General features: G+C 42.1%; 1 protein-coding gene across 1 annotated transcript in view; it reads left to right on the top strand.

The window, feature by feature from the left end:
• MSH2 (mutS homolog 2) overlaps positions 1–1,980 on the top strand; it is a 73,356-nt gene extending 71,376 nt beyond the window's left edge. The window contains exon 16 of the mRNA XM_004264976.3: positions 1,528–1,980. Coding sequence (XP_004265024.1) covers positions 1,528–1,698 — 171 coding nt within the window. The 3' untranslated portion in view covers positions 1,699–1,980. The remainder of the gene's footprint in view (positions 1–1,527) is intronic.
• The last annotated feature ends 13,028 nt before the right edge of the window (positions 1,981–15,008 follow it).

Raw genomic sequence — 15,008 nt, 5'->3', positions numbered from 1 at the left:
CAGTTCTTGTGGGAGCAGTGGATCTTAAGTTAGGCCTTCTGAGTGGTGGGTGAAATTTAGATGTTCACACAGAAAGGTATAAGCATATGCCCAGTGGATTTTTTAAAAATTAAAGAATCTTAATTTACATCTAGGTCCTGGCAACACTTACTGTGATTATGCATTGTGACAACCTCTTGTCACATTGTTAGCTTTTTTTTTTTTTGCTGTACGCAGTCCTCTCACTGTTGTGGCCTCTCCCATTGTGGAGCGCAGGCTCAGTGGCCATGGCTCACGGGCCTAGCCGCTCCGCGGCATGTGGGATCTTCCCGGACCAGGGCAGCAACCCGTGTCCCCTGCATCATCAGGTGGACTCTCAACCACTGTGCCACCAGGGAAGCCCACATTGTTAGCTTTTACCTGGTGAATTTTTTGTTGTTCTTACTTGAAGGATAGATGATGTTACAATAATAGATGATGTGTATGATTTTGGGGCTTAAAAGGTAAGGTTTTATCTGTTGTACCTATACAAGCAGGAGATATGTATTATAACTTGTTATTAGTTTTAAGTAGGGAAGGTTGCCATCTGGATATGAAACGGTCTTGGTATCAGCCCCACAGCTATCCATGATCCAGGATTAGGTAGGCTCCTTTATGTAAATGATTCCCAATTAGAATAGAAGTCATATACCATTGATAATATTAATTACAATGAATTTTTTAAAAATTTTAAGCTAAGGGAGACATGTAACAGAATTATCGATGTTACTCAATCTAGATTTTATTTTTTGGGAAAAAGAGGCACTTGTTATTTAATAGAGATGTGTTTCTTCTCTATCTTATCATTTGGATTATCTACCTTTCACCTCTAAGGTACATATTACTAACTGGCTCCCTGGTAAAAAGCAGACTTTTCAGTTCAGCTTCACATGCAGTAATAAACATTATATCCTTTGTCAGGCACTGTTCTTAGCACTTTGCATGCTTTAACTCTTTAATTCTCACAACAGCCCTGTGTGGTTGGTAATATTATTGTCCCCATTTTACGGATGAGGAATGTGTGTTAAGGAATTAGCCCACGGGTCACATAGCAAGCAATAACCACGTTCTTTAGAATGGCAATAACTAGGCAGTAAAATAAACAAAGAAGAAACATCTCATGTGTGTATGAGTATTAAATTTTCAGTGACTGTTTATACCTTATAGTGTTTGTAAACCTTGAGTTCTTTTTCCCCCAGAAGGTTAAGTTTATATATCAGTTATAAAAGCTGAGGGATTTGGGAACTACTAAAATATTCAGTTTCTTTGGCATTAGCAGCTGAAAATATATTTATAAATATCTTTTTAATGACTTGCTATGAAGAAATACAGTCAACTAAGGTCTTTGCTATAAATTCTAGATGGTGCACACTTAAAACTTAAAGAATGTTGTTTAAATATTGGGTGGAGTGTTTAGATTGAAATTATAATGGGACAATTCATTACTATTTAATGTGACTTTTAGAAAAGTCATTTTAAAGACTAATGAAACGTTCACATGTTTTTCAGCAAGGTGAAAAAATTATTCAAGAGTTTTTATCCAAGGTGAAGCAAGTGCCCTTTACTGAAATGTCAGAAGAAAACATCGTAATGAAGTTAAAACAGCTGAAAGCTGAAGTGATAGCAAAGAATAATTGTTTTGTAAATGAAATAATTTCAAGAATAAAGGTAACTACATGAGTAAATTCCACTAATGGAATGAAGATAGTATTGATAAGCTGTTGTCTGTAATGCTTTTGTACTGTTTTATATTAACCCTTTTTCCATAGTGTTAGCAATTGATGTCCATGGGATATCAAGTTAATAAAATACTTAGTATACCTTGCTCTACCTGAGTATATTTTCAAAGATCTTTATTTTGAAAAATGAGAGCTGTAACTGAGGAATACTTAAATGGACATGGGCAATAGTAGGCAATATGTTGAATTTTACAAATAAAATCATGTAGTTTTTAGAATTTGATATGTGTTGTATTTCTTTGTGATAAGACTTTTACACATATTCCCGAATGGTGTGGAAGAAACAAGTAGCCCAGAGACTTTGTAAAAAAGTAAGGGGTCTTAAAGCTAGAAGGAAGCATGGAACCCATTTCCAGTGATTCCCCACAGTGTCCATCTGTTGGCACGAGCCAGGTTGGCTGCATATGCGTTAGCCAAGGAACTTACTATAGATCCAGGGTCCTAGTGTGATCTTCCAGCCCATCTGCCATTCTCCCACCCCAAGTTTGTGATGAGATTTAGAAATCTGGGTTTTAACAAAATCTTTCAGATTGAGAATGCTGATTTAGTCTACCTTTTTTTTTTTTTTTTTGCGGTACGCGGGCCTCTCACTGTTGTGGCCTCTCCCGTTGCGGAGCACAGGCTCTGACGTGCAGGCTCAGCAGCCATGGCTCACGGGCCCAGCCGCTCCGCGGCATGTGGGATCTTCCCGGACTGGGGCACGAACCTGTGTCCCCTGCATCGGCAGGCGGACTCTCAACCACTACGCCACCAGGGAAGCCCTGATTTAGTCTACTTGTATTTTACAGGGAGATGGAGAGGTTAAGAGTATAGTGGCTGGTCCTGCTGAACATGGGAGGAAAAGGATAGCCTTTTTAATAAATGGTGATGGGATGATAGGGTATTCATATAGGAACAAAATGAGATTGGATCCCTATTCCATATCCATATTTTTCTATACGAAAAATCAACTCCAGTGAATTTTTTACCTAAATGTACAAAGCAACACTACCAAGGTTTTAGTGTTTGTAGTTCTGTAGAAAATAAAATAGAGAAATATTTTTACGACTATAAAAATATAGGAAATATGAAGTTGGTTTTGGGAAGGATAGTTCTTAAGTCACAAACACCATTCATAAAGTTTGACACACTTAGCAATATTGAAATTAGGAACCTATTTTCATAAAAAGGCATCACAAAGTTCTAAGAGTACGGTTGACCCTTGAACAGCGAGTGGTCTGGGGCACTGACCCCCTGCACAGTCAAAAATCCACATATAACTTTACAGTCTCTTCATATACACAGTTCTGCATCTATAGATTCAAAACAAATGTGGATCATGCAGTATTGCAGTATGTATTGAAAAAAATCCAAGTATAAATGGACCCACAGAGTTCAGACCAGTGTTGGTCAAGGGTCAACTGTAGATCCATAATGGGAGAACATATTGGTACCACATAAAATATCAAAGAATTTATATCCATGATATAGAAAGAACTATAAAAATCACTAAACAGACACGATTCTTAATACAACTCATTAACAAAAAGACAACCCAGTTAAAAGGCAAAGGATCTGAATAGATAATTTTCCAAGGAAAATTTGCATATGCAAATAGGCAAATGAAAAGATGCAAGATGTTATCAGGGAAATGCACATAAAAACCACAGTGAGCTACTACTTCACACCCATTAGGATACTAAAATCAAATCAGATAAACCAGTATTGAGGATATGGAGGAATTGGAACTCTCCTACACTGCTATGAAAACGTAAAATGGTGCAGTCACTTTTGGAAAAGTCTGGCATTTCCTCAGTTAAACATATGAGTTACCAGATGACCCAGTATTTCCATTCCTAGATATATATCCAAGAGAAACATGTTTACACAGAAACGTATGCACAAATGTTTATAGCAGAATTATTATTTTTTAAATTAATTTTTACTTTGGCTGTGTTGGGTCTTCGTTGCTGTGCGCGGGCTTTCTCTAATTGCGGCGAGCGGGGGCTACTCTGTTGTGGTGGGCGGGCTTCTCATTGCAGTGGCTTCTTTTGTTGCAGAGCACGGGCTCTTAGGCACGAGGACCCCTTAGTTGCGGCACCCGGGCTCAGTTGCTCCACAACATGTCGGATCTTCCCAGACCAGGGCTTGAACCCGTGTCCCCTGCATTGGCAGGTGGATTCTTAACCCCTGTGCCACCAGGGAAGCCACATACAATAAACTATTAATTGGCCATAAAAGGAACGAAGGACTGATATATGCTAAAGCTAGGATGAGCCTTGGAAACATTAGTGAAGAAGCCAGGCACAAGAGCCGACGTAATATATAATTCCGTTCTTGTGAAAGTCCAGAATAGGAAAAGGTATAGAAACAAGGTAGATTAGCATAGGGCTGGCAGGCAGGGCATGGATGGCTAGGGAGGTGATAGCTAAAGGATATGGGGTTTCTTTTTCAGATGAAAATGTTGTAAAATTGGTGATGGTTGCACATATCTGTGAATATACCTAAAAACCATTGAAGTATACACTTTAAATGGGTGCACTGTACAATGTAAATTATATTTCAAACATTTTTTAATTTTAAAATTTTTATTGAAGTATAGTTGATTTATAATGTTGTGTTAGTTTCTAGTATACAGCAAAGTGATTGAGTTTTTTATATATATATATCTCCACTCAAACAGAATATTTATATATTCTGTTTTATATTCTTTTCCATTATGGTTTATTACAGGATATTGAATTTAGTTCCCTGTGCTATACAGTAGGGGCCTTGTTGTTTGTGTATTTTATATACAGTAGTTTGTAACTGCTAATCCCAAACTCCTAATTTACCCCTCCCCCATGCCCTTTCCCCTCTGGTAACCATAAGTTTGTTTTCTGTGTCTGTGAGTCTGTTTCTGTTTTGTAAATAATTTCATTTGTATCATATTTTAGATTTTACATGTAAGTGATATATGATATTTGTCTTTCTCTGACTTCACTTAGTATGATAATCTCTAGGTCCATCCATATTGCTGCAAATGACATTATTTCATTCTTTTTTATGGTTAGGTAGTATTCCATTGTATATACAACACCTTTATCCATTCATCTGTCGTTGGACATTTAGGTTGTTTCCATGTCTTGGCACTTGTAAGTAGTGCTGCTATGAACATTGGAGTGCATGTATCTTTTTGAATTATTTTTCTCTGGATATATGCCCAGGAGTGGGATTGCTGGATCATATGGCAACTCTATTTTTAGCTTTTTAAGGAATCTCCGTACTGTTTTCCTTAATGGTTGTACCAATTTACATTCCCACCAACAGTGTAGGGAAGAGTTCCCTTTTCTCCAACAAAACTTGTTTTAAAAGAAGTTCAGGCACTTTACCCGAGAAGAAATATAAATGATCCATACACATGAAAAGGTCTTCAATCACCAGTCAGAAAAATGAAAATGAAAACTATTCTGGGTTACATCTTCCTGACTCTGCCCTCCCCATCAGATTGACAGTCCTTTAAAATGTGACAATACCAACTATTGGTGGTATTTGTTGATGTGGCACAACACTGCTGGTGAGAATAATTAGCTCGTAAAGTTGAAAACAGACATATGACCCAGCAGTTTTGCTCCTAGGTGCATACTGTGGAGATACGTATACACACTGTACGATGATGGTATACGAGAATATTTGTGATAGACCCAAACTGGAAACAACCCAAACTATAGCTACACAAAATAACATAGATGGAGTCTTAAAAACAGTAAGCAAAAGAAATGACACATAACAAATAATACCATTTTTCTCCCAATCATATGAAGTTGAAGAATAGGTAAAATACTGTTTAATGGTGCATTCATGGGGGTGAGACGATAAAGAAAAGCAAGAACTTGACTATGTAAGTCGGGAGAGTGGTGGCGGTGCTGATGGGGAGGGGCTTCTAGAGGGCTTCTGGGGTGCTACAGCATTCTGGTTATTGACCTGAGTGGTGGTTATGCAGGTGCTTGCTTTATGATTATTGCTAAACTCTGCAATTATGTGTTAAGCGCTTAATTTGGTTTGAGAACAAATGAAAATTTAATGCCAGTAAACCCTTTAAAATGCTCATCTTGATTTACCACACTGTTTTTCATCACTGATAATTTAGAGTAAGATACATCAGCTTTTCTTTTCTGGCTATCGAATGCTTGGGTAGAAGGCAGACTTAACAGAGAAAAAATTTAAATGTGGACATTTTTATTGGTTTAACAAAATCATGTAGCTGCTTATAAGCGGAAGACTTTTTAATATAATTTAAAAGGCAATTTTAAAATTCTAGTGAAATATTTTATCCCCTGGTTAGCTATGAGCGCGTGTTTTTAGATTGCTGTACAAAAGCATGTATAAAATGGAGATCAGCCCATGGTTTTAGTTGTTAGGGCTACGAGAAATGGAGGGGGGGGGAGCTGTTGATTCTAAGAAAACATGTAGTCTCTCAAGCTCTGATAAATCAGGCTGCTTTCATTTCTCTAAAAGAGACTTAATGTTTAGTTCTAAGATGTTTTTGAAAGTGAAAAAAACATAATAGACCCGTTGTTTAAGATGTTTCAGACTTAAACTGTGCTTATTACATGAATATGCTAATGAAGCAACCGGCCTCCTTCCTTTTGGAATGGTAGATGTAAAGCAAAAGATAAACTAATTTCTGACCTGTCAAAAGACAGTTGCATTTTAAAATTCTAATTGCAGTGTGGCTTGGTTTTCCTTCTCCACTCAAACACGAACTTGGATAATACCAGAATAAAGCCGAAAATATTATCCAAGATTTAGAACTCAGCCATACTGTTACCATGAAATCTGTTGGCCACATAACCACGTTTCTGAGAAAATACATGGCGTTTTTGCATTTTAAAAAAGTTAGCACTAAGAATCCATCCAAGATGCAATTGTTTTTGTAGTTAGATTTTTTTTCCTTAAAATACTCTTTTGAGGGTAAAAATTAGAACAGAAGGAAGATGTTTTAGGATATATTTAAAGAATAACTTTTTCCCTGTAAAATCTCAGTGTTCCACATACTAAGCACATCCTGTTAGACTTCATGAGTATTAAATGCATCTTCTATCCTTAGTCTTTCTGCATTTAGCTTTTTTGGGAAGTATGTTTTTACCCACAGCATATGGTATGAGCTGCTGATTCAGTGCTGAGCGGTTCTTTAAGCTTGTTAGTTATATTCTGTTGATTAAGATGGTGTGCAGAATAGTCAGAAGGAAAACCAGTGTCTGGTCTGAAATAAATTAAACCGTGTTAATCAGCTTATGGGGAAGAACAAATGAGTAAAGAGAATTTTCATATACAAAGGAAATCTCTATTATTGCCTTCCTAGGGTCGGTCAGTGTGTTTGGGATAAGGAGATAGGGTGTGGCTGGGAGAGATGACGAAAGTGCCCAGAATGCTGCACATATTTTCTGACTAAAACTGGAAGTGGAGCCCAACTTAAAATAATAGTTTCCTGCCTGATGTTCTCCCCACTCCGCTTCCCTTGACAGACAGAGCCACTGCTTTCTCTTATTATTCTGCTCCAGAATTTACCTATTTGGCCAGCTTTCAGGTGTCTGTGAACATTGTGGTACAGAGCCAGGGTATCCAGAGGAAGTAGTCCCTTGCAGACACTGTCTCATTGCAGGTAGCAATGCCTCCTGTTCTTTGAGGAGGAAAATGGGGAGCCCTCGCCTTGCCTTTGACACAGCAGCTTTCCCACGGTCCTGGAAGCAACAGTGTTTCCTGTGTCAGACCACATTCAGAACATGATCCAAATTCAATGTATGTTAGCATATTTTTGCTTTGGCGTGTGGTTTGTCCAAACAAGTGCCCACACACATCTTTCATCCAGCTATGTGGGGAACTCAGGAGTGGCATGAATGATACTGGATGCTGGGTGGCCTTCACTGGACCATTCCCATCCTATTTCTAGACTTGGTAAATAGAAGACCAGACTGCTGCTGCCTTTGCTTCACCTCAAAGAGAGAAAATTATAAACTCCCTAAACTTGTTAAATTTAGAAGAAAGGATAATTCTGTCAGTGGACAATTTCTTATTCTAGCAAAAGAACAATGGCAGTGAATTCCTCAGTGTTCAGAATCAACCAGTAAATGAGACCATAGGGATTAAACTGTATTATCACAATATTACTATTGCATTTATTTCCTAGAATTTTGTTGACACTTATCTGTTATAATTAGCAGTTTAATTTTATGAATAATCTTAATACGTTTTAAAAACCAGATTAAGTATAGTTAAATCTAATTAAGGCAGTGCAACTACTTTCAGTTCAGCCACTAATCTGAAATTTTATGGTGCATTGCCCATCTAGCAAGATGTGTTTTATCAGTTTTTTCTTCACATAATGATCAGGACTTCATGTTTATTATCAATTCTAATGTGATGTTTTGTTGCTAAACATTGTTTGGCTCAGCCAAATCCATCATGAAAATGACTTTCCGCATTGAATCCTTAATATTACAAAGTAGATGCGCGATTTGGCAACATTAAATACTTTGTGAATATCTGAAAATGGCAAGGTGCTGTGCTGGGCTCCTCAAAAGACCCGTCCTCTTCAGCAATACTGAAAGGTGGGTACTTCTATTACCTGCGCTTCACAGATGAGAACGTCGAGGCCCAGAGGTTGAGTAACTTGCCCCGGGCACCCAGCCAGTAAGTGGCAGCGCTGGGGTCTGAACCCCAAGCAGTGTGTCTCCAAAATCCGTACCTTTTTCCTTTGCATTTAAAGGCTTAAAATATTGTTAGGAATCTGAGATGCGCATGTGACAAATTTAATCTTTCTAAATATTATTTAGTGTCAGAATGAGTGATGTCGGCAGTGCAACAGGAGTTAAGGAAGACGGGAGCTGTGGTGCAGACATTAAGCAGTACTGTTTCTGTTCTCTTGTGGAAGCTGGTTCTCCCGTGGAAGGCTTCTCTCTCGGGGCTGTGGACACAGCAGGAAGCATCCACCAGGGGCCCTGCCACCCGTCTGGTTCATGGCAACTACATGGCTGCTCTCTGGGGCTTGATACCCCAAAGGAAACAGGAGCTCAGCAGCTGCATTCTTTCAGAAGTTCACCAGTCACCAAATGCCAACATCTGTCTGGCCAAGGGATTACACTGAACCGTTTGGACAAAGGATTATGTTTAAATGAGAATAGAGACAGTCGGCCAGAAGCTTGCAAAATGAGGAGACGGAATTAAATGTCAACAGTGTTTGGAGCAGGACACCGAATCTGGCACACTCAGATATTCGGATCACTTAACTTGGAGGTTATGTATGTTCTCTCTTGAGCCAGGAAAGTTTTATCCAGCCTGTGGGGAATAACCCCGGAGGTTTTTTCCACCGCTGTGCTCTGAATTCGTGCCTAGTGAGTAAAGTGCTGAGTAAGCCTGCACAGGTCAAGATATGGGTGAGTTAAAGTGAGCGGCAATGTGGCACATCAGGAAGGCTGCTTGAGTTGGATTAGCCCTTGCTTGGCCACTTAGCTGTGTGACTAGAAACTGCCCCTCCTTGGATTTCCCCTCTTTTGTAATTTAAGGGGGTTGGGTTTTTAGAGTTCTCAAATGCCACACCTTCAGGGCCAGGCAGGTGCAGAGTACAGAGAATAGTAGGGTTAAGGTGAATGCCCCAACCTAAAAACAAATGATTTTTTTCATAGGTACTATAAAAGGGCTTAAGCCTTGGTTGCAGTTAGTCTAAGCCAGCATCCAAAGAGCCACCCTGAGGTGATACCTGCTCTCCTCAAAGTGCCATGTCAGTCATCTAGCTCGTAATTCTCTAATCGGCAACAGAGCACTTTGCTGCTTTATTTTTTATTATTTTTAGCTGTGATCTTAGCATACAAGTACGTTGAGGCCTAGAAATATTCATTGATAATGCTTTTCCCTGAAACCCTTTTGGTGGCCCTTTCACTAGAATCAGACATGGAGAAAAAAGGTCCAATGAATTCCAAGCAAATAGAATGGGGGAGTCTGGTTACCTGAGAAGGGAAAGAAAAGCAGGGTGGTCAGACCAAAGTGGCACTTCCAAGCCTCTTTCAGCTCCGTGAGCTTAAGTCTAGGTTTTGGGGGCAATGGGGATGAGATAAAGCGAGCTGTTGCCTTCAGAATTGGCTATGACTGAAGTAACTTTCAAGATTGAAAAATAGTAGCTTGAAGTAAGTCCATAAAGCAACCAGGTCGAGGACGGGAATCCCCAGAAGGATGGACTCGAGGAAGAAATGCGACGAGTGGACCTGCCGTGTTTGAGTGCAGTGAGGGGAGCGTGGGGGTGAGTTAATAATAGCTGCAAAGGAAGAGCGATTGAGAAGAAAGGGGGCGGGATCATTAACTCCAGGAATATCAAAACCATATCATGATAGTACACTGCCTATCCTAACTACGAATTTTACTCATTTAGTGATAAACACCGACAAGTGATTTAAGAAAAATAGTCAAACAAACAAACTATATTTGGGATGAAGAGTGTAAGAGAATAAATCTGCCACTCTTTCTGTAAGATAATGTCTAAAATTGGAAAATAAAGAAATAGCCGTATAAGCGTGTTAAAAATATGGAGATAAATGCTAGAGGATTCTAAGAGAGCTGAAAGTGAGCAGGGCAGCTTTGAGAGGGGGGACTGGTATTTTTTATTATAAACCTCATGATGCTCCAATTTGATCTTTTAAAACTATATTGCTTTGATAAAATCAATATTAAATTGAAAATGACTGTCTTATCTTAAATCAAGGGCTATCTAATATTACAGAATATCTTCAAGCACCCTTAAAATTGTGACTAAAGAGAATTTACTATTAAAAACAAAACATACCTAGGGCTGGGGAGGCAGAGGCAGAAATGGGGAGTGACTGATAATGGTACAAGCTTTCTTTGGGGGATGATAAAAATGTTCTAAAATGAGATCATGGTGATAATTGAAGAACTCTAGAAGTATGCTGAGTTGAATACTCTACACAGGCAAACTGGTATGTAAGTTTATATATCAATAAAGCTGTTAAAAATGGTAGCTTCAATAAGATGTAATAATAGCTATGTGTCTGGCACCCAGTTTATTCTCAACCTGTTAGGTAAATACTATTCATTTTAGAAATGAGGAAGCTGGGGTGTAGAGAAGATAAGCGACTCGCCAAAGATCATCAGACGTGAGTAGATGAGGGTGGAAGTTATTTTTCTTTCATGTGAAAGAAATCTGGAGGGAGGAAGACTAGGTAAGGTGGCTCTGTGAGTATCAGGGACCCTGATTCTTCAAGCTTGTGTCTCTACTGTGCTTGGCTTCTCTTCCCAAGGTCCCCTCATGGCCCAAGGTGACTGCTGGGGCTCCATCCAGTGCGCCCACATTTCAGGCAGCAGGAAGGAGGAATGTGTAAGGATGCTGTTCGTAGCCTTAAGAAATCGTGGACATTGTACACATTGCTTCCACTTACATCTTCTTGGCCAGAATCAAGTCATGTGTCCACACAGAGAAAGCCAGGAAATGGAGTCTTGGCTGTCCTCCCTACCTCATAGGGGGAAGTTGGACGAAACTCATTTTGAAAAGTGTGTTTTGGGAACGGCAAGGATTTGGTGCTTTGGGATGCTGATGTTTCTTTCCTCTTCAGCCTACCATCTTCAAAGCCCCACCCTGTCTAAATGTTAATTTATTACTATTATTTAATTTGTTTTTTCTCAAAGCATGTCTTGGCTTCTGTTCTTTCCTTCTCTTTCCCAAATAATAGCTTCTTTGGACTCCACTCTGTTCTGTAATCCTGTTGCCACTGAACCCAACTAAACTAAAAACTCAGGACCTCAGCACAGCAGGCATGGAGTAGTTTCTTAGGAAAGACTTGTGCACAGAGCGTGAGCTCCCTGGGGACTTGGGTCACTGACACCATGGAGCAGGGACTCTAACGTGGCCCCATGCAGACACTTCTCCCTCTGTGCTGTCGTGAAGGGTAGCGGAGCACTTGAACATTGGCACAGATGAACAAGATCACCCTCCACAGGATGCAGAGGGCGGGTGATGCGCCGATGACCTCATGGCTGGTTGGTGGCAGAGCCGTCCTGGAGGGTGAGCCTCCTGGCCCTCCAGCACCTCTGACCACAGAGCTTCTCAATCAGACACTGAGTTCCAGGTGGAGCCACTTCACACAGGGTCATTAAGTAAAAGAGAAATGGATGATAAACTTTTATGTATTCAGAAATTGTTTCTCTCCTCCCCTCCTCTTGGGATTGATTAACTTAGTTGGAAATAATGAACCTGAACTGATTTTTGAGCACCAGGTCTAAGTGGAAATTACTTGTACCTTGTTTGCAGACTTTCCAGAGACCGTAATACTTGCTAAGATGATCCTTTTCTCTCCCCTACTCTCCCAGTTTTCCCCTTGGTGTGAGAACTGACAAGCCAGAAAATAAATGAGCTGGAAGAAAGAATAGTTTCCTTTTTCTAGGAGTTGTGTCCTTTTTCTAAAGGGCAGCGCTGGAAATGCCATCTTCCCTTTGGGGAAGCCATCATGCTTCAAGGACACTCACTGGCGGGCAGGCTCCAGGGCAGAGTGGCCAGTTCAGGACCTACAGTCACTGGCCAGACTCCTTCCTTCCCACAGTCTTGCTGACGGAGGCCGCAGGGTCACCTCCAAGGGTGTTTTGAGGCCATTTCTGCTTTCTTCTGACTTTTCTCAGTAGATTTTTGTGGCTCTCTTAATGATATTGTCTCTCAGACCACTTGGAATCAACCCACATCTATCTCTTGGTTCCTCCTTATGTGAAGTCGACTCCTGTTCTCAACTGGCTTCACGGGTTTTAAAGGCAGCCCTTTCTCCGAGGCTCAGGGGTTGGTGGGCAATTCTGTCTACCTAGCGAGGGACATGGAGGCATCATAATCTCCCCTGGAGCTAGTCCGATGGTGACTCCTGCCCAGATTCTGTGGTCACCAGAGGTCCCAGGTGACAACTCAGAGAGGTCACTGTCCCCTGGGAGCCCTGGGGACTCGGCCTCTCATTAGCTTGAAGATGTTCTCTGTACTTCCCACCTGGGCCCTGGCAGCACAACAGCCAAGTAAGAAGAGGCCCAACCTCCTTGGTCTGAAGCTGAGTTGCTTCCTCTATACATGTAGCTTTTACCCTCGCTGGTTCCTTCCTGGAGCTTCCAGATCCCTGCCATCCCGGCCCCACATTCTCCCCAATAGTCCAGGCAGACTGAGGACCAAGTTCCTGGAGCACCTTCACCACTTCCAACAGTCTGACGCCAGTTCTTCCTCACCCACAAGCAGTTTGATCTTCCAGTGATGCCAAGCCCAGCTGCTTCCTGATCTTTGCTCTGCGAGGGCTGGCCTCCGGTCCTGGCTTTGGCCCTTGCCCCCGCCTTTGGCCAGCCCCCCGCTTTAGCTACTTTAGCACCAGCTCCTGCACAGTTCGGGGCTCAGGCTGTGGCAGGGATCCCTTTCCCAGGAGGGCTTCATGTCTTGTCGCTGTGACAGTCCTTGGAAGATCAGCGCTGGGAGGGTCTTCAGACAACTCTGCCAAGTTCAAACGCTGGATTTAGATATGAGGAAACCAAGGAACCGAGGCCACACAGGTGGTATGAAGTGGAATTGCTAGGAATGGAGATGGTAAGCAGCTGTGTGGCCCCATCCCAGGGTGTTGTTGCGGGGAGGCTGGACTGGACGTCCCCCACTGAGCCTTCCACAAACTCTAATCCACTTTGACAGTGAGGCGATGTCTCATGTTTTGTCTGTTCACCATCCCCTCCCTCCCCACCTTTCTTGGTGAAGCCCCTCTATGTAGTTCAAAAGGGGCTGCCAGTCACAGTTCCCATTTTCCTGGCCACAGAGGTGGGCCAATGAGCCAAGCTTCCTACTAGAGTTTATACAGATTTGGGGAATGAGAAGCTCTCCTTCCTCCAAGATGGTTTGGGATGTTGCTTACCCAGAACTGTCTATGGGCATGCCCCTCCCCTCCCTTCATCTTCCCTCACCCACCCAGCCACCATCACATGGAGCCCAGCAGCAGCAGGAAAAATGGAGTCAACATCCAGAGAGAGGAGATCTCTTAGATGTTGGTGGGGGAAAGGTGCAAAAGCAGGCTGACCATGTTGTTGTGGTCCCTGGGGTTTCTGAGGGGAGCTCCACCCCTGGGCTCCGAGTCACCAAGCCAACCAATTCCCTTTTGGCTAAGTTACTTTGAGTGCAGTTTCTGTTGCTGGTGACCAAAGGGTCCCTGGATGATTCATGCACAGATTTCGTTCTGAGCCAGAGTGAAAACCCATGACAGCCAACTCCTAATGGGCCTCAAAAGAGACATAAGAGACTCATGCTTCTGTGAATTATTCAGGCATCCACTGTTTAGGGCAACTCTGCTGTGAGTTGTTTTGCAGCATCATGCAGACCGTAAATATGGCTTTGCATACGTGGATTTGAATAAAGTGGGGTTATATCAGTAACGTGTGACTGCACCTCTTCCCTAGGCTGTTACTTCTAAGAGAAGAACAACCCTTTCTCCGCTGTTGTATTTGCACAGCATCCAGTGTATGGCCACATTGGGCACTCATTTAGAATGAAACATATTCATGCAAAAATCTTTGCTCTGCCTCTGGACCTCAGAACCTTAACCTCATCTTCCACACCTGTAAATTGAGGATAATAATAGAATTTATCTAATATGCCTATCTACGAATAATCAGAACTCTTTTGCTTTCAGGTGAGAGAAAGCCAATCTATGCCAATTTATACAAAAAGAGACATCTGGGGTTGGAGCTGCTGGAAACTGGAGCAGTGCGGGCTGGCCTCCCTCCCTCCCTCCTCCCTGCCTGTCTGGGTGTTGGCCTCGTCCTCAGGTTCCTTCATGTGGCGGGGAGGACATGGCCACCAGCAAACAGCGACAGGGTCATACCCTTACAGCTCTCAATCCGGAGAAAAGAGGGCCTCTCTTTAGGGCCCACATGTGAAGTCCCAGGAAGGATTCCAATCACCTTGACATGAGGCAAAGGCTACCAGGGCAGCCCCCCAGAACCATGCAGCATGGGGGAGGGGCTTCTTAGAGGAAATGGGGGGCAGTGCCATGGTGCAAGGAGGTGAAGAAGGGGTGCTGGGCTGAAGAAAAGGGCACACGTCCACACACTTCTTTTTGGAGGCTTGCGAGCATCAGAAGAGACATGACTCGGGAAAAGCGGAGCACAGCGTGTCTGGCTCCCGGCGAGCCCTCAATAAGTGTCAGCTGCCGCTAACATGGCCGCTGGAGGGAGGGAGGGGAGGGGGAAGGGGAGAAAGCGGAAGCAACAGGAACAGTGATGTGG

This window comes from Orcinus orca, chromosome 13 (assembly GCF_937001465.1).
Source record: "Orcinus orca chromosome 13, mOrcOrc1.1, whole genome shotgun sequence".
Lineage (NCBI taxonomy): Eukaryota > Metazoa > Chordata > Mammalia > Artiodactyla > Delphinidae > Orcinus > Orcinus orca.
This window is presented reverse-complemented; position numbering and strand designations above follow the sequence as displayed.